This window comes from Lutjanus erythropterus, chromosome 8 (genome assembly GCF_056507025.1).
Source record: "Lutjanus erythropterus isolate fLutEry1 chromosome 8, fLutEry1.hap2, whole genome shotgun sequence".
Lineage (NCBI taxonomy): Eukaryota > Metazoa > Chordata > Actinopteri > Lutjaniformes > Lutjanidae > Lutjanus > Lutjanus erythropterus.
Genome location: NC_139324.1, coordinates 24,628,365 through 24,648,877, shown reverse-complemented (window position 1 = coordinate 24,648,877; position 20,513 = coordinate 24,628,365). Strand labels below are relative to the sequence as shown.

General features: G+C 39.5%; 1 protein-coding gene across 1 annotated transcript; it reads right to left on the bottom strand.

Annotated features, from left to right (window-relative positions):
* Positions 1-10,712: 10,712 nt before the first annotated feature.
* rpe (ribulose-5-phosphate-3-epimerase) lies at positions 10,713-17,117 on the bottom strand. The gene is made up of 6 exons (XM_084725000.1): positions 16,731-17,117; positions 16,094-16,173; positions 15,789-15,928; positions 13,694-13,828; positions 11,986-12,072; positions 10,713-10,880 (listed from the first exon to the last, which is right to left on the bottom strand). The coding sequence occupies exons 1-6, from the start codon at positions 16,949-16,951 to the stop codon at positions 10,758-10,760; spliced, it is 786 nt and encodes a 261-aa protein (XP_084581126.1). The 5' UTR covers positions 16,952-17,117; the 3' UTR covers positions 10,713-10,757.
* Positions 17,118-20,513: the final 3,396 nt, after the last annotated feature.

The window sequence follows — 20,513 nt, the reverse complement described above, 5'->3', positions numbered from 1 at the left end:
TCGCTGAGCTGGAAATGTTATCGACAGCTGCTCACTGAGGAAGCAGTCAGACAGAGTAAAATGCACACGTAGTCATCAAAAATAAGGTTTTTATCCACTCAGCTCCTCTTCCACTAAAGCCGGGGGTCGATGTAACAATTTGTGCGTATACTTTGACATGGTGTCAGTTGGTTTGGGGCCAAGTGAGTATACAGTAAAAAGCCTCTCACTGAAAAATAAAGCACGTCAGGTCTTCACATGTTCCACCCCCAACAACAATGGATTAAAAAGCATTTCTGTCCTTATCAAAGTTACACCAGCGACTGTACGACCTATGGTAGCATAATGACCAACTGACCACAAGGTATCAGCCCTACTTTTTTCAAGATAGAGCTGCAAAATGTAAATGTAAAATGGCACACCTATGCAATAATTAAGCTGTTCAATCATCATCTCTATTTGCCACACTCATCAGATGAATGGATTATCTTGGCAAAGGAGAAGTGCTCTGTAACAACAACAATTTCAACAAATTGGTGAACAAAACTTCAAAGAAATAAACCTTTTGGGTGTACAGAATAAGGCTGAAATTTCTTTTACTTCTACTCGCAAAAAATGGGAGCAAAAACAAAAGTGTTGCATTTATATTTTTGAGTATATAAGCAGACAGATATGTTGTTCTGTTCAAAGAGGTGAAGACATAAGGAGCTACAGAATAAACAGCTTGCAGAGTGTGACTGGTCATTGGAGGCATGTGCACAGCTTGCTGGACTCACCTTTGTGTACCATCCTCACTGCTTTGTGTGATATGACTCACTGTGATGTAAGTGTGAGTCAACAAGAACAGCGAAAAATGTTGTTAATGCAGGAACGGTAACATTCACATCTCGAGTAGTGCACCGGTTTGCCTCTGTGGTTTTTAAGTAAAGGGGAAATGTAAGTGATTTATAATAACAGTGGGAGGAAAACAGATGTAGCACCTTTACTTCTGAAAATGGCACTACAATTTGCTATTTATGTATCAGCAGCAGTTGGTAGTCTCTAAGGCAGTGCAATATGTGTGCATTCTGCTGAAAAAATGAATCAATACTTGTATTAAGGTGCTGTTAGTTAAAGCTGTTCATTGGACAACTGTGAAGAGCTTGCTGATAATCAACATGGAGACTCACGACACACATCCAGTACAAAACACACAAGACACCTACTGTACTACTGACATCCAAACAACAAAAACACTGAGGGTCCCACATCATTCATTATGGATTAAAAACACGCACAAATTTACAAACTGCTACAACTGACAACTGACACACACACTGGAATATTCTCATCTCATCCATAATTGATAGACACTAAAATCGTGTGTGTGTGTACTTCCACCGGCTCCGCCTAAGATGGAGTAAACTGATGCTAAGGTTGCTACCAGGCAACGTTCCCCTGGGATCACTGCGTTTAGTCTCTCTATTCTCTGAGGCCGTGCGAACACTGGGAGATTCGGATGTGGAGCTAATTAACTGTTCCGGGCGTTTGTTGTTTTATTTGTTTTATTCAGAATTTAGATGAACATTTACATACCTGATAGGTGAGATGACCTTGCTACTATTTTGTAATTCGTCAGAAAGATTTAGTCAAGGCCATTATCAATTGACCTTTCCTACTAAAGCTGATCTCAAGCTTGGCCAATGAATTTAGGCCTTTTCATCATCCAAAAGTGGCTTTACCAGAGATTGTTTACAATATGTAGCTGCAATGGACAGGAGTGGGTGGAGGGAAGATACTAGTCCTGAGGCATTTTTAAACAAGCCTTAGGCTACGTTCACACTTATTGATCAATTTGGATTTATTGCTCAGATCTTGGGGGGTGAGGGGGTTTGTTGATGTTGTTTGGCTGTTCAGAAAATATTTTAAATGTGGCTAATATCCCAGTGTGAACTTGTCATGGTCCTGAACTGGTTTGCATGAACAAAAGAATGATAACGAACGCAGCAACCTGTCATACAAGGGTTAACATGGAGGCCAGTGAAGTCAGCATTTATGGTTTCATAAGCTCATCTGCAGTGGTAGCCAGCAAATTCATAGGCGGGTGATAATGAGGATGAGGATGAAGAGAAAAGCCAAAATCAAATTTTTAATTATGGCTTTTTGTGGAGCAATGACTGCTACTTCTGTATGGAGGTGTGTGTGGATGTGGACTTGGAGCCAGGAGTGGTGGGATCGTGGTGTGAATGGCTTCACAGACAGATTTCATCCAAAATTTGAGGATTTCAAGGGATACTTTTAACTGCATCTGTCAACAGCTCTCCAGTCTTGCTGCAAGACATTTCAGGAGAGTGAGTGACGTAAAAGTCAGATGAACTCCAATGCAACTGCTCACATTGACATTGCATTGCAGAAAATCAGACCTGTATCTGACGTAGAATCACATATGAAACAGTGTGCTAACATGCTGATGTCTAGCAGGTATGTCTACTAGATTCGTTTAGTGTGTAAGCTAAACCATTTTGACCTGACATTTATGATATATGTATATGACCAGTGACCTCTTGATGTCAGCTGATTCTGGAACCATCAGCATCCTAATCTTCCTGGATTTAAGTGCAACTTTCAGCCACTTGCCACCCCAACTCTGGTGCATGGAAACATCTCCGGGAATATCAGGAACTGCACTGCTGCAGTTTTAAATCTTACCTGACAGACTGCTCGCAATCTGTCATCATGGGGGCCAGTCAATCCTATTCAGTGCTAGTAACACGAGATGTTCCACAAGGCTCTGTTTTAGACCCTCTGCAAGTTTGCATTTACATGCTGACTCTCCATCATATCATCAGGAAATATGGACGAGGATTTCACTGCTATGCTGACGATATACAAATTTATGTCTCAACCAAGCCTTATATGACTGACTCCTCGCTGACCCTCTCTGCATGCTAAAGGGACATTAAAATATTAGATGCAGCACAACGTTTTTAACTGTTTGTGCTTTTATGCCTAATGTTGTTGTTTTGCATCACTGTAATTTGGTGCATTATTATCAGTATTATTATTAGAGGAAAATTTAAGGGGCCAAATTGCTTACAGTCCACCATGAGGTCTGCACCAGATTTCATGGTAATCCATCCAAAGACCGTTCACTCAAAACCACAAATAATGCCAAAGGAAAAGACAATAGTTGCTGAGATATTTCAGATTGAACCAAAGTGGTGGACCGACCAACAGACCAACAATACCATTCCTCGAGCTACATCTTTAGCATGATGAAAAACCATAAAAATGTCCTACATCAGAGGTCCACTCATAGTTTGCAGACCTGTGATCAATAAATCTCAAACTAAACTTGAATACTGTACTTAAAACCAACTGCCCTGCCTTACAATCAGTGATTTCTCCTTATGAAATGATTGCACAGATGAGTTTAGTCAAGAGCAGTGGTGGACTAAAAGGGAAAAGTGAACTGTGATTGGAGAGGAGATTGAAATCAGACAAAATAGTGGGTTGACAAACAAAGTCAAGCACGTAGCATGGGAATGTGTTGCAATGGATTCCTCAAACCCGTAACTGATCATTCTGATCACATTGTTCATTCAGCTAATGTTAAGTTCACCACAGGCTTGAGCTCATTTATGTCCTAACTTGTAGTGCCCCTACATAAGCAGCAGAAAAATCAAGTGCATCAAGTCAAGACTTTGCTCAAAGATAAGATCATTTCTACATCAAAGTAACGTTTTCTAAGTAAATCCTATAGTAGTTTTCTGTACAAGTCATTCTTAAGATCAAAATTGATCAGTAGGCCCTCTGACTTTCATTGCCTTGAATCCATCATAGACAAGCTAAGCAGAGTTATGGTTATATAAAAGAGATCTATACAGGCAAATAAATAATTATCATCAGTGGGAAAAGATAAGCTCGTATATCCCTTCAGGCTTTTTACATAACAGTACAGTAAATGGAGGCTGAGAAGCAGCAATGTCAAATAGTTGCCCTGTGACCCTGTGCTCCCTTCTCTGAAACAAAGCTCAGATAGTCATTTTAGATAAGATATATTGTATAGTATGATATATTGTGTGATATATACTATACAATATCCCACTTTGCTGCAGGGCAAAGCAAAGAGATCTTTTGTAATATTATTCCAAGCAAGTGCTTTCTTAATTGTTAATAAGACTGTGCACACTCAATCAGATGAGGCCTTTCTGCATAAGTAAAGGTGGTAACAACAGCGAGCTAATCAGCAATGTGCATCTTGTTCTCCTGTGGGATGCCTAGTAATTATGAATGAGAAGGAGCAGGCAAAGCGAGTTCACTAATGTGCCTTTAGTGCTGAGGATGAGGAGAGAAGTAGAAAGATATAATTCTACTATATAATGATCCCAGAATGGGGGAAGGGTGAGTCACGGAGGCAAAGAGAATGCAGCAGGGAAAAGATGGAACAAAATAAATGGCAGCTGAAAGTGCAAGAGAAGGGGGGGGAAAAAAACGGAGGAAATGTAAAAACCATGTTCCCCAGGGATGAACATCCACTTCAAACAGTATCTTTGGATGAGCCCGTTGAATATTTGACAGCATATAATATACAAGGGTTCCTTATTCAGTGATTCATCTCTCATGATCACGAGTATGGTTAGAGATACTCATATCAGGATGCTTGAGACCCTGGTGTGAAATATCTACATGTGTATTTTATGGCCACTCAAGCTGGGTGTACCATTTTCCTTGTGGTGGTGGTTTGTGCTCCTGTGGGCGAGTAGCGGAGGCCCCTGCGGTCCGTCAAGACGGCCTTTGGGGGGACCTGCTGTTTGGTGATCTGACCGCCTTCACTGTGTGGTTGTACACCCTGTGGAACTCTTGTTGAAGTCTGCACACGTCTCCACTGGGAACTCAGACATTCCCTCACAGCGATGCTCAAGATCAAAAGCCACACACAATGGCAGTCTGACTCTTTTTTTGGCATAAAATGTTTTCTGGACTTTAAATATCAGGGGCCGGTGACACAAAACACATTGAGTTTTTGCCTTGTGTATGACACCTAAGACTTAATTGCTCCCTGGCAGAGGAATTTACTAAAGGATGTTGCACAGAATCCCTTAAAAGGTGTCCTTAGTTGAGGAAATACCTTCAGGCATTTACATTATTACATACATTACAGCAATAAAATTATACAGTTTCCATGGAGACCACTTGTTTGTTGGCACTGGTACTTGTTATACCTGTTATCAGCTCAATCCAAGGGGTCCAAAAAAATATGACAACTTGTCTGTTCTGGACAAAAATGAGATAACTAATTACAGGAACAAAACTGGTAAGAATAACTTAAAGTTAAGTCACAGCTTACTTGAAGTAACCGTTAAGGTAACTGTTTAATTAAATGTCCCCAGTATTTAAAGTATTTAAGCTGTGGCTATAAAACTGGACTGTGACAGTAAGCTAAAGTTATAGCCTAGCTAACCTAATGTGATATGAAACAGAATTCATTCCATAAATTTTTCATTAATCCCCATAAACTCAGCCATGTTGCCAAGTTGTTTTCCTTATTTTGGTTGCAGAGGTCTTTTGTGCAACAGTAACTAACTGGGATTCCTTAAGTATAAAATCAAAATCATGCTGACCAATAAGTATTAAAATTATCTCTGGAATGCACAACACTCTTATGTCAGGTTTATTATTACCTGATCTGGATATATTCGGGCTTAAATAGGAATAAATCTGGATGAGGAACTATGGGATGAACTGTGCTGAAATGGTGTTACATCATCTCATACAAGCTGAACAAATACAACTCCAATATACACCACTTTGTTTCATATGTGGTTTAGATGAGGGAATATTCTTAGATGCAACTTCACAGTGCACTAAAAGGGTTTCTGAGGAGGGTTCTGGCAGAAAGCGTGCATCACCTTTTCCAGTATTCATGGTGTTGTCTTTCCATTGGATCCAGAGATTTGTTTATTGTGTAAACCTTAAAAATGGTAAAAATGCCATGGTATAAGGCTTACAGAAATCTTGATGATCATCACAAAATAATGTATGTCGTTAAAATGAATTCAGACGCCACCCTCCCAATCTGAATGCATATAGCTCTAGAGAAAATAACCAGCTGGTTAAGGAATAAGTAAAATATTTTACAAGATACGGCCACACTTTTTGCACCCTCCATTGCACCAGATTGATTGTGCCTCTGTATACTTTTCCCTGTTTTGAGGGAGTTTGATCATTTGACTTTTGAACTGAGATGTTACCGTGTCTTGTTTATTGTTGACAACCTTGTTGACTTTGTTGATTACATGTTTTATGTGGGATTAAAAAAAGACCAAGATAAGCAGAAAACCTTAAATACTAATATGAATAATTTAAGGAAAACTTTAAGACAAGTCAAGGAACTTTAACTTGGATTCTAAGGAAAATCTTATCTTGAGGTGTAAGGCGCAACCAGCCCCTGCCCTCTCTACTTCTCTACCTTTTTTTCTTGACATGCTGTGAAAGACATCGGCGATACACGTGACCAGGAAGAAAGGCCAGTTGTTGATATGTATCTGGCCATTCTATTCTGTAACTGCCATCCCCCATCTATTACTGCTTTTAACTGCAAATGACAGTACCTGTAGATGTGGTTGTCATGGCACCAGAGTGTGAAGTCTTTCATGAGTGACTTTGATGTATAAGTTAGGGCCCAGCATGTGAGATGCGTGCATCTCTCCCACTGTGTCCTCTCCACACAGAAAAAAAAAGGTGCTCACTAGAACTAAATGGGGTTCTTTGGCTTAGCCACACAGGAGAACCCTTTTTGGTTCCTGGTAGAATGCTTTATGAAGAGTCTACCGGAAGCCTGTTCAGGAGGTTCTACGTAGAACCAAACATAAAGGTTTATAGAAAGAATCACCACTGAAAGGTTCCGCCCAGAACCTACAGAGAACCATTCTATGGTGTAATGATTCTACCCCAAACCATTTCTGACAATTCTTTTCAGAACCTTCCCACCTTCTATGGGTGCTAACAACGAGAACCCATGCAGGGGATCTATGAATAAAAAAAACTTTTATTACAAGGACTTCATCTAGAACCCACCCAGAGGGTTCTAGCAAGAACTCTTTTTGTATTTCAAGGGTTTCATCTAGAACCCAGCCTGGGGTTTCTGCCAAGAACCCTTTAACATTCCAATAGTTTCATCTATATCCTACTCATGGGGGTTCAACCAATAACCCTTTTTTAAATTCTAAGGGTTTCATCTAGAACCAACCCAGGGGGTTCTACCAAAAAAAAAAACCTTTTACATTACAATGATTTCATCTGAAACGCACCCAGGGCGTTCTACCAACAACTCTTTTATATTCCAAGGGTTTCATCTAGTTCCACCAAGGTAGACCTAAACATAAGCTTTTTTAAGGGTTTCACTTCTAACATCTTCAAATAAAATTAATTGATTAGGAGGATTCCAGATACAACTACATTTAAAAATAGACTACTATTTGAAATGTGGGTAAACATTCAAATATTTGAAGATGGCGATCCACACTCAAGCTTCCAAAAATGCTTGAAGAACTCATTCTTCCAAATAGGGTTCTTTGGATAAAAAAGGTTTTTAATGGAACCTTAGTCTCGCAAAGAACCCCTCAGGAACTCTTTCTTCAAAAGCAAGTATACAGTAACTCCACCATTACTGATGCTCATGTTTTCTCTCTCCGCATTTACACTTTCATAATAAATCAACAAATGGTGTGTAAACAGTGCAAGATAATCTGGGGAGAAACGGTCAATTACGTGATTATGAGACGGCGACATGGCTTAAGGAGTGTGGCGCATGTGTAGGTGCAGACTACTCCCTCACTCTGAATTGTGTCCCTGTCTTTGCGTGGCAGTAGTGACACTGGCATACAAAACGGCTGTCATCACCCATTAGAAAAGAAGTCGGTCGCAGGAGATTCCCTCGTGATGTACAAACCCATGTATTACACACAAACTACCTCTGTCACATGCACATGCTCTATATGAACCTGTACATACACATACACAGCGATCTGATGAGCACACATGAAGACATTATCTGAAATCACGTGATGTTGAAATGAAAATACAGATTTTAGGCATCAATTTTTCAACGGGTCTGCGATTTGCCTCCAAGACATGTGCTGCATTATTGAGCATGAGCTGCTTGCAGTTTGAAGTATGTCATGGGTGATTCTCATTGACAGGGGGGATTCTTTCAGCAGATACAAGGATGAGAGACACAGCAGACATGTCTTTAGTCTTTCTGGGTGTCCTCAGAAAAACGGTTAGACATTCCAGTCTGGTGCAACAATGCAATGTTGCATATTGATTCCTGAAGACGTGTCCTGCTCACAAAATTTCTCCCTGTATCTCCCTTTATTTAAGAATTGATTTAAATTGACTGGGTGATAGGAGACTCTGAGAAAAGGGGTAAAAGTTAAAACAACACTGTCAGTACACACTTAGACAGTACACTTTAGTTTCAAGTCTTAAGACAAACCCTCTTCTCCACAGAGAACAACTGTATAGTTAGTAGCACCGTTCACATTATGATGTTGAATGCATTAGACATTACAGCACTGTGTTCTAATAGACAGCTGTGTGAAATATCGTCATGCTAACAACTGAATGATATATGCTTAAAATTTAATCATATGATCTCTCACACTGACTAGGCATCCCCTTAACTATAAGGGATTTTTGTCCAAACTCGCCATCTAGTGTATGAAAAAGGTAAAAGCCACTAACTTTTCATGGTTTATATACACTGATCAGCCTGAACATTAAAACCACTGACAGACACAGTGAATAACAAGAGGCGTTAAGTGAACAGTCATTTCTTAAATAATGACTCTAAAGGAGGACAAATGGACTCTCAAGATAGACCTCATCTCCAAAACAGCAGGTCTTGTGGACTGTTCCCTGTATGCAGGGTTAATACATACCAACCCAAAGTGGCCCGAGGAAGGACAACCGCTGAACCGGTGACAGGGTCATGGGGGCCAAAGGCTCAGAGAAGAGCCACTGCAATACAAATTGCTGAAAAAGTTAGCGCTGCTGTGATAGAAAGGTGTCAGCACACATTGCAGTTTGCTGTGTATGATGCTGATGCAAAAAACACCTGGTGTTGACAAGGTGTGGACTTGACCTCCACATTCTCCAGACCTCAATCCATTCAAGCATCTGTGGAACGTTCTGTAACAAGGCCGATCACGGACGCCCGACCTTGCAGCTTACAGGACTTGGACTGCTGCTAACGTCTTTGTGCCAGATACCACAAGTCACATTCAGAGGTCTTGTGGAGTCAGAGCCTCAGTGGGTCAGAGATGATTTGGCAGCATGACGGTGACCCACACATAATTAGGCAGGTGTTTTTAATGTTGTGGCTGATTGGTGTATGTTTTAAGCATTAAAGCACCAAAGTCTTAAGCACAGAAGAACTGAGAGCAAAATATACTTTGCATTAAAACTGCTGATTATGCAACAACAAACCCAGCAAGACTGATGGATTGTTATGACTGATAATGTTTAAGCAGCCTGTTGCTGATCAATTTGCTCATAGTGGAGCTGCTTTTTACACACAACAACGTGACATTTTAAAATGTCTTCTTTTTATATCTTCTTATATATCATATTCTTAACAGCAATTAATCACTTAATGAGTTATAATTCACATCCCTAGTCAGCAGGATTACAAATATCTACTGGATTTTTTTCATGAAACTTAATGGAGGAATATAGAATTGGACAAGGAAGAAACCATTAGATTCTGAAGCAGAATGAAGAAGCTGATCTGTTAGCCAAGAGGTGGATACACAACTTATTTTTCAGTTTCATCAACACTGAAGTTAATTGCAACACCAGGGTTATGACAAAATGAACAGAATTTCTCATGCATGCACGAAGCCATCATACATAAAGTGAATGGTATGCAGCAACTGAACATTACAGCCACCTCAAACATCAGTGTAGAAACAAATGTAGCTGGTATATAATAATCCTTACTGTTTTTTCCAAGTGGTTGCACTCTCATATTGGTATATCATAGAAAACTGGGCTATTGGCCTTGGTGGATGTCTGCACTCTCCCAGTGACCTTCTAGTTAACTGACTTGATGGCAATTTAATGTCTGCTAACACACGTTTCCAATCTGATGTTATAAACCTCACACTCGAGGTCAAACTACAAAGAATACACACTTCATTTCATTGGAGCCTTTTTTAATCTGTAAAACCATATCTCACAGAATTCAGAGGTGTACATTATTTTTCCTCAGTAGTGTAGCTTGTGACTGGTCAATTTCAACAAAACAGCGAAAAGAGCCCAAACCGTTAAATGAAGTACGAAACAAGATTCAGATTGAAGTTAAGAAAATTACTTACTTAACGGAAGATATACTAAACACAATTCTCCTTGGGACATTTATTCTCATAATTAATTCATACTTAAAACTCACAGATGAAACCAAAGAATTCAGGAATGTTAACAGATGTAAAATCAGTGTAAAATCCGCTCCAGTCGTGAAATGGTTGAACCCATGCTGAGATGAGACTCGCTTTGAGTTATCTTTTCAGAGAGGAGATTTTGGCAGGACAGGATGAAGTTTAAAAAGTTTTGTAGAGGCACTGCGCAGCTTCACTCACATCAAAAGTGATCTGGATTTGACGATCAGCTCACGCCTCCACAGAAGCCCCCTGCTCTGTCCGTGACCCCTGACCTCTACCCCAGAAATGTCTCTTACACTGGCCGCTGTGTTGTGTATCTGGGACGGGCATGTAGAGCGTCACGAAGCAGGTATCTCAGCGGTCCAGCGAGCGTTTCTGGATTGCCTCGGCCACCACGGTGCGCAGGAGAGCGATGACGGAACGAGGGTCGTCGCTGCTAATCACAGCGCTGCCTGACACAATCATGTTGGCTCCTGCCTGAAGGAAACATGAGCATATGCTTACTGTAGAACAAAATTCACAAAATCTTAATCTCTGTCTCACTTTATTTTACAGTGCACTAATAAGATGTAACAAGCCGTATGAACTTACACAAAAGCTAGACATAACATGTTTTTTATTAGACATTAGTTATACCTTAATCAGATATCCTACACTAAACAGTACACTAATAAATGTCACAAGCTGCATTTTGTATCAAACTGGATGAAAACTAGATAAAAATCTTGTTTATTAGACATTATTAGACCCTGTATTAGACTTTATTAGAGTGTATTTAGGGACCCATTAAAACAGAACTGTACTGTAAACTAAAGTGAAATCACATATGTGCTACTTCCCCATTTAAAATCCACCCAAAATCTATCAACTGAAGGCCAAAATTATAGAGACAGAATATCTTGTCTGTGGGTGACTGAACAGAAGTGTTGTAATACTGCAGGCAGATAATGTGATTTGCTCACAGAAGTTGGCAGTGGCCTTGGCTACGCTGCCAATTGTATAGGAGCAGCCAAAGAAGGTGTGTCTCAAGTCGCAGATGTGTGTCACCTCAGGTTACAGTACAGTTCTCTTGTAATGTGTCCCCAGTTACCCTCTAAGCAAGTCTAACAAGGGTTAAACATTGGGAAATAATACACTTAAATTTACAGTACAATTCTGTTGTAGTAAGTCCCCAGTTACCCTCTTAAGGAAGTCTAATAAAAGGGTCAAATACCGTCTAATAAAGAACATATTATTTCTAGTTTTTGTCTAATTTGATAGAAAGTGAGGCTTGTTACATCTTATTAGTGTGCTGTTAGGTGTAGAGCTGAGCAGAGCTGAGAGTAAACAGAGGTGCGCTTATACTAGACCTACATGTAAGTCAATTTTCCCCATGTTTAATAAATATCTATATTTTTCAAAGTATTGTATCAAAATTAGAAATTCCAGTATTGTGACAACTCTATTAACTGTCTAATAACTGTAAACACATTATTTACAGGTTTTGTCTATTTTGATATAAAGTACAGCTTGTTACTTCTTATTAGAGCACTGTAAAATAAAGTGAGTCCTTGATTTCTATTAGATTATTTGTTTTCCTTACCTCTGCACACTTGTGAATGGTGTCAGGGCCGACACCTCCATCTACTTCAATGTCTAACGAAGGGAACTGACTCCTTAACCAGCTCACCTGGGTCACAAACACGGAAAGACAAGTAGGAGCTCAAAACCAGCCTCACACCATTTCTGCAACATGACAGTGCTGCAGATTAAATCAAAATACTTCCTCTTACCCAAATCTGAATGCTAGTCAGACGAAACTACTGTGCTTTGAACTGTTATAGACATTGAAGAGAGCACTGAAACTGAAACTCATTTTTATTTAGTACTTATGTAACACAACTTTGTGTAGTTCTGTGGTTGAGCAGAGACTTGTGTGGAACTTGAGTCTGCATTAAAGTAAAACTTTACACTGCCCTTAAGTAACCTTAGTCTGTATTTTTACTGTTTATCACAAGTGTATATTAAATACAATTAGTTTTTGATTTGTCACACTTCTCCTAATTAATGACCTTGTTGAGATATGTCATTGTTTTTCATAGAACCTGTCTCACTGGATCTTTGCAGAGTACCTCCCATCTTAGTTGCAGGTCACATACCAGCTGTCTAAACTCTGTGGCCCTGCCTGACAACAACTGTTGACTGTTGAAGATGCCATGAATGGAGCATGCATCTGTAATTGGAGTAGCTCCAAGAGAACTGGCCAGCAATTTATTTCTTTTTGTCAGAAAGGTCAACTTGTTTATGTGTTTGCAATAACTGTAACAGAGTGTTTTTTCATTGCGCTGCACATATGGCATGTGCTCTTTCGCTGACAAATTTTGGGGTATGGTATTCATTAGGGATAAGCAAAATATTGCCATACGAGTGGCTTCAATTACACAGACTTCTCAAACTTTATCTCTGCTATCTTATTTAAGGTATCATGGTCAATTATTATAATTACACAATGCAGCAAAATGAGAGTTGTAATTCCTTCATGCTACATACAACATATTACAGATCATTAAATTCAGAGTAGAAAAGGATAAAATATAAAACAAAAGAAAATAATATATACAGTCATTAACATATAGGAAATAATCCGGGAGTTCATTTTTTTTTTAAATTTGCGTCAACTTGAACGTAAACAGGAGCAACAAAATGGTAATGACAATATGGTCGACATCATCACATAAAATTTTGACATAAAATTTAAATCTAAACTGGGTTTTCATGACTATTATCCCCACTCGTGTCCTCTCCTCTTGGGATGGAGGTGGGGCATCCAGCTGATCTGACTGGGTGGTCAAAAGATGCTGTGTGTATTTTTGATCATCTCAAAGTCCACTCTTCTTTAATCTAAATGGCACACTTCATTTTCCAATGACTGTAGGTGTATTTCTGTCATAGGTGAGACGCATTTCAGCAATAAACCTGAAAAAACAACAGATTAAAAGAGGGACGCAGCAAAGTTTGATGGAGCAACCAGTCGCTGCATATACACACGTGGCTGTTTGCATTGCAGCGCTACATCAAATGAGTAGGCTGTATGTACACCACTATGGCTCGCTGTGTATCTCATGGTGCCTCAAAATATCAGGAGGGTCTGACAGTAGAATAAAGTCTGTTCTCATGTTCATGTTCCCATTTTTGGTACTATAGCATCAAAGGGCTGCTAGTTTACAGTACAGCATGTTTTGAAGCCCTGGTCGTGTTGTGGCTGTGTGTAAGGTTCCTGTTGTTTTTTCCTCTACCTGTGGTGTTCTTACCTTGGGCATCATGTCCTCCATGAACTTCTGTCCTCCGAAACCAGGCTCAACAGTCATGACCAGAGCCATGTCGATGTGGTTAGCCCAGGGCGCGAGCTCTTCAACAGTAGTACCAGGCTTTATGGCCAAACCCACCTACAAAACAAACACAATTAGTATGACAACATTTAAGGTACCCATACCCATACTATCGGACTATTCAGTAAGCCAGACAAAGATTTTAGGTACATTCTGAATTATATACTTTTTCTTGTTACTTTAAGTCTGTAATAAGGTTGAAAGATATCTACTGAATTAGCTTATGACAATGTCCAAAGTGAAACAGCAAAATAGATGATTGTTGCTGGGTTCAAAAGGTCTTCATTTGTGCACACATCTGTAACTTATTTGTGTTTTAAAAGAAACTAACAGACATGGCATGGAGACACAGCGCAATGAATAGCAACAACAGCTTCTTCATATTTTCTCTCCCGCATGTCAAAAGCGGAACTTAAGCAACTACTCTATGGCAACTCTGAGTGAACAGACTACCTCAATGGCTTTTAAATTGTGATGTTACAATGGTCAATGACAGTCAGCCGTCATGATGACTGAGGCCCAACCCTAGTACATACTGAAGCTGCCCTTACAAAGTATGCACTGGTGCATGCAGTATGTGTACAATTGGGATATACTATACTACTTCTGCATAACATTGCACCTTGAACTGGCACACTGCTAGATGCAGTAGGACATACTTGTATTTTTAGCATATTGCATTGGACATACTGTGTATTGGGACATACTAACAGAATACTTTATAATATAGTATTACATATAACATATAATACACATACATACAATACTGGCATACTCAAGAGTATGGTAATATGGGTATTGGAACCTAGAGTAATTACGTCTTAATATGTAGTTTGTCAAATTCAGTATAGCAAAAATATCAGGATGTCCTATAGCATCTGGTCACATTTTGCAGAATGCAAGTCATTAGGTTTTTCTGTCTATTCTAACCCACAATCCTCTGCCCAACAGAAGATATGTCACATTGCCTGAGCCGAGAGAGCACAGACAGATGACAGCTGATTGAAGCTGTGTTCCACATAGTATACTTTTCTTTCATTCCAAATTTTGTGCTACAGACTGTGACAGATGTACTGTATGAGCAACAGGGTCAAAGTTCAAGGCACAATGTTATGACAAAATAGGATGTCCCAATTGTATTCATACTACGTGCAACAGTGTGTACTGTCTGTAAGGGAAACTGTAGTACTTAATAAAAATAAAAATCATGCAATTTTGCAATAAAACAGTCACTTTTGTGTCTGTAGCTCCTGTCTATAGCACATATATGCTTATCGATATAAGGGTATCACTTGACTACCAGTATAAATGCTTTATACATGGTTTATAATCTGGTTGTAAACACCTGAAAAATCTTTAATGAGCCATTACAAGACATTAGATAAAAACAGAAACAGTGGCCTGTTGCTTGCCAAATATTGAACCCACATTTATCTGTACTGTTAAGCCTCAGATATCATTGTGTATCTTACCTTGTCTTATCCATCAGAAGCTCTGTCAGATATTTGTTAATAAGTTACTAGCATTATCCACTGTCAGCATTTCTTAACAGTCAAAAGCTTCATTTGGCATCATTTTATCATATCAAATTACCAGATTCATAGACTGAATAATAATGAACTAATAAACAGTTTTGGGTTTTACACTTTTCAGTAAAAAATTCCCTTTGCCAGTTGTAAATGGTAGTAAGTCATTAGTTAGATTAGTTGTAAGCAATAACTGGATCCACATACAGAGCCCACATCAGTATATGAAAACTGTTATAACTTGTTTATGAACCTTTATTTATGGGTATTTAGAAACTAATTAATGACCTAACTATACACATTTATAAATCCTTTATGAATATGCATTTTTCTTAAGGTCTTTTCATACAAGCTTAACCAATATGTGGTTTCTAAAATACAAATCTACAGATTCATTACACCTTTACTCTTTTAATTAGTGACATTCCAATCCAAACACACTAAAACACTAAGACTATTCTAACTCTTTCTTTGAAGCATTGTTTTCTCACCTTCATGCCACTCTCTCTTATTTCCTTGATGAGGTTTCCAGGATTGGTGGTGGCCTCTAAGTGGAATGTGTACTGGTTGGCTCCTGCTGCAGCCATAGGCTTCACCCACTGCTCTGGCCGAGATACCATCATGTGCATGTCTGCAACATCAACACAGTCAAAATGTTGCATTCCCCTGCACAACAGAGGCATTCATGGTTCAATTCAATGGGATGAATGGGTTAAGGTTTTATAGTCGAACACGTGTGTGTGTGTGTGTGTGTGTGTGTGTGTGTGTGTGTGTGTGTGTGAGGGGGGTCTCTCACCAAAGAAAGGGTCTTGGCCTACTGACTTCCTTAGGCACTCTACCATGGGGTGTCCAAATGTGATATTAGGGACAAAATGCCTTTAAAAGGAAACAAAAACAGACATTCAACGTCCCTCCATATTGTATTACTTTATTTTTTCCTAACTCAATGTTACTGGTCACCCTTTACATCTGTCTGCAGGGTTTAACACATATTTAGCCAATATAAAGTATTAAAAGAGCTACCAACATTGAAGACGCGGTGTTAACTTATGTGGAAAACATATCTAGTTATATTTTTTTCATTCCCTGGTATGTAACGGCGTTGCACATTCCGCCTTACAGTGAAGTTGCTAAATAACGTGTTTGCATAAGTGTAGAGGAAGCTGTCTAAACGAACAGGAAGAATTGAGTATGTTGTTACGACTTGGAAAACAGTAACATGTTTAACACTCTGGGGGTTTAAAGCCCCTTCACTTACAAACTTAAGCCCGATAAATTTAATTAGGCTACATAAATATTGGCTTCCCCGGCTTAACTTCTGGCACGCTAGGTTAGCTTGTTGATGTTAGCCAACTTTAGCTCCCACACACTGAACTTCCATCCTTAATTAGCCGTTAGCATGCTAGCTTGTAAAAAATGAGTAATAAACTGACCCGTCCATAACATCGAGATGAAGGTAGTCTGCCCCGCACTCCATCATCCGCACACATTCGCTGCCCAGACAGGACAGGTCGCTGCTCAGGATGGACGGACCGATCTTCGCACTGTAAGCCATGTTGTTACTGATGCCCGCATGAAGCCCGGCTGCTAACGGTTTGCGGTCGTGTCTAGCTGGGAACCCCAGACGAGCGAAAGATCTCGCGAGAGTGATCATTTTGAACCCCAACCCATGCTCTTTCCCGAAGCCTAGCCAAGTGCTCTTGTCCCTAAACCGAAGCAGATCTTACCCACGGCGTTGTCACGTTTTAAATATGATTAGTTTGTACAAGGTGCACGAAGACGTAAGGACGCGTGAAAATCTCGCGAGAGTTTCGAAATCTTGGACTCCCCATCTATCGTGCGGTCCGAAATCGATTCACTACTCTCATTTCGGACACAGCCCCAGACACGACCCAAGTTTACCACAATGAAAAGTACTTCCGCTAACGACCTTCAAAGTAAAATAAAAACAAGCGTACGATACTGATCTTCAATGCAAGCATGCAAAGCTAAAAAGAAAACATTGCTTTATCAATACACTTGCATCTACTGTCTTTCACTGAATATTTGTATAATAGTTTTGAAAAAAAAAAATATTCATCAATTCTGTGTTTTTTTTTCCTGTTCTGTGCTCACTTTGATCAAGGCACAAATATAATTTTATTTTGAAGCAACAATGCCCTCACTTCAGGTCTCATACTTCCGCAAGACTGTGTCAACTTTTTGACACTAGATGGCGCAAATCTCATATGGGTAATGAACTCTGGTCTCATACACAGTGGGATTTGATTTGAACTGCTGACTGTGGAGAAGATTCCAGTCATAAAGGCTCTTGTCAGCTCAATAGTTGTTTTTGTTTTGTATTTTATTTTACATATTTTAACATGTTTTTGCCCCCTGCAATTAGCTGCAACATATTCCTGCAAAACTGCAATTCTTACAATGTTTCTCTATTTTGACAAAGAATAATAACAGGCATTTTCAGAGATGTCATAACAGAATTCTGTGAACACAATACAACAAAGACATGACGTGTTTTGGGCTGTTTGGAGTAATAGGACACTTTCTTGGGTATAATAGGACACAGTTTTGTAATCAGTGTATTGTGTTTAGTTGGAAACATTGTTAAGCAATGTGGGACACAGTTCAGGTTGTTACATGGTGTAAGAGGCATAAAATTGCCAAACCTTTTGAATCCTTTCTTAGTTCAAATTATCCGGCATGTTCTCCACGTCTATATTTCTCTCTCTATTTGGCCACCGATTTCTGAGATTTCACAGACTTCGCCTTGTCAGCCACCACCCTCCATCTGTCTCTGTCAATCTGCTGTGCCATCGCTGAAAATATAAGTTGTGTGCCAGTATGATTTATGGCTGTAATGGCTGCATAGAAGAAAATATTTTTCACACTTGGTCCTTTAAGGATCGAGGCACTTAATGATATAAAGTTGTTTGGGATTTAGAAAGAAATTGTTTTTATTGATTCAAGCAGCTAGCTGGATGGAGAATAGGTTAGCCTGCGGGGTTACTAATGTCTGCCAAAGACCTGTGATGAATCTATTCCTCAAAAGAAAGAAAACCTCTTACAGGAATGAAAAGAACACTTGGAGACCATTAGAAAATCCTTGGACTTAAAACGAACAAATAAAACAGACAAAACAAACAAATAGGTTTCCAGTAAAGAACAGAATGTCAGTGCAGGGGGTATAAAACACTTAAGTACTACAATCCCATTATGTCACTGTGATAACAATTCAATCATGTGGTGTGTAAGATGTAGTTTATTAATAAGGAATAAGTCTGAATTAGTCCCAGGCATCTCATAATACCCGAATAACCCTATTTTATCTCCTACATTTAAATGTCATTAGCTCTCCAGAGTTTGATTAAGGCTTTAGTATCTTCACTGCACATTAATTCTAGTCATTCTTCTTTGTCTGATTTGTTTGTCACCTCCATCATCTTGGGTACAGTCCACTGAGAACGCTATGAATGTTTTTCAGACGAGTGTGTAAGTTGTTGTGATTTATAAGAAGCAGATGGCTGAGGTTTTAAAAAGTCTCTGCAGCACTCTGCTCAAACTCAGCCCACAAAGAGCCACGCTCATATACCCAGATTGGCTAAACAGAATCTGACATTTATGAGTTTTGCCCACGTTTTGCATTACTGCAGCAAATGATGGAAACACTGGTGGCACGGCGTGCTCTGGCCGACAGGAAGATGATATATGTGATTTTTGAGTGGGGTTGAGGCAGAGTAAGTTGGCGTCACAAAGAGTCGGGGCCTCAAGAGTCTCTGAGGAAGGTAGTAAAAAAAAAAAGCTTTGACAGACATTTTGTGGACTGGTGCCATCGCTGCAAGAGTTTTATATGTCTGTTCATGCAAAAGTCCTTCATGGTGTCTCTCTGATTCCTGAGAGCAGGGTTGATGGGGGTGTCCAGGGAAGATTCACTGCAGGTCATTCAGTGACAATAGTCTATTTAACTAACATATCTGAAACTAATATTTTGAGCGAAACTGAAACCTTGGAGTGGCTGAATAGCCTTTTCCACAGAGGTTGCACAACCAATCTGGTTGATGCATTTGGGTGTTGTCTTTAAGAGAAGTCATTCTTTTTCCTGCAGCTGGCACTAAGACACATTCTTCACCATTACTGTAAACAGCTCCAACACTGAGCACATCATTTCAGTCAACCAGGCTTCTGTTTACTGGAGGTCCCTATTAAAGACACCTTTTTTTGGTTTAGCGAAGGAAGCTCAGGAATGTGACTCACAGTCATTTCCAGGATGCTGTCAAGCTGTTGTCTGTTGCTCATTGTTGACGTATTCTCATTTTTAAAACACTCCAAAATAACCACTGCTGTACCTGTACTGTACTGTGGCATGTATTCACATTGTCTTGTGATGACACTGAAAAGCGATGTGAAAGAATGCTCTTAAAGTGCGTGTAGTGTTCATGTTATCACACAGTGCCAAGTTTTCAGTTTACTGACTCATCGACTTTTGTCTTGGGTGTCACTTCAGTGACACATGACTTTTGTTCATTGCCTAAACCTGCCTAAATGGCATCTGCTTCTCAATGTTAACCACATTTTAAAAGAGGCTTCCTGGTTGTGTCAGATACAAATAAAGGTTACCTTCTGCCTTGACACTGAGGGGTGGTGTCGGAATGTGACAAGTTAGGATAAGGGTTGCAGGGGCAATTTTAACTGCCTCTGTAACACTGGGTTTGGGGCCTCCTGTGCCCCTTTCTCATCCAAGAGTCTACAAGAATAATTAAATGATCACTTTCTTTACATTATATGATGCTGACATCAAACTAAAACCACCTCACTTACTGAAACAAATACTGTTACCAAAACAAATTCCGATCATTGCATTTATGTTGTTTTTTGTGCACCATTACTTTGTGTACCATTACTTACTGCCTGGGTTGAATGGAGTGTGTCCTCTGACAAAATGTGGAGCGAGCCTGAAAACTAGCGTCCTGGTATGCTGTGTGCTAGGCTAGTCTCTGTTGAAAGGAAAACCAAATTTTGCAGATGGTCAAAATATGTTTGTGGACCTGTAGAATTAGCTAATGTTAGCAAAATGCAAGCTGACTAGGTAGCTTAACTGTTACTGGAACCCAGAGTGAAAAGGGGTGGGACTTAGGAGGGTCAATTATTCTGGGTTGTAAGAATCCTTTTTTATATATATATTGCACATAAATGACATAAAACCATTATTGGAGCTTTAA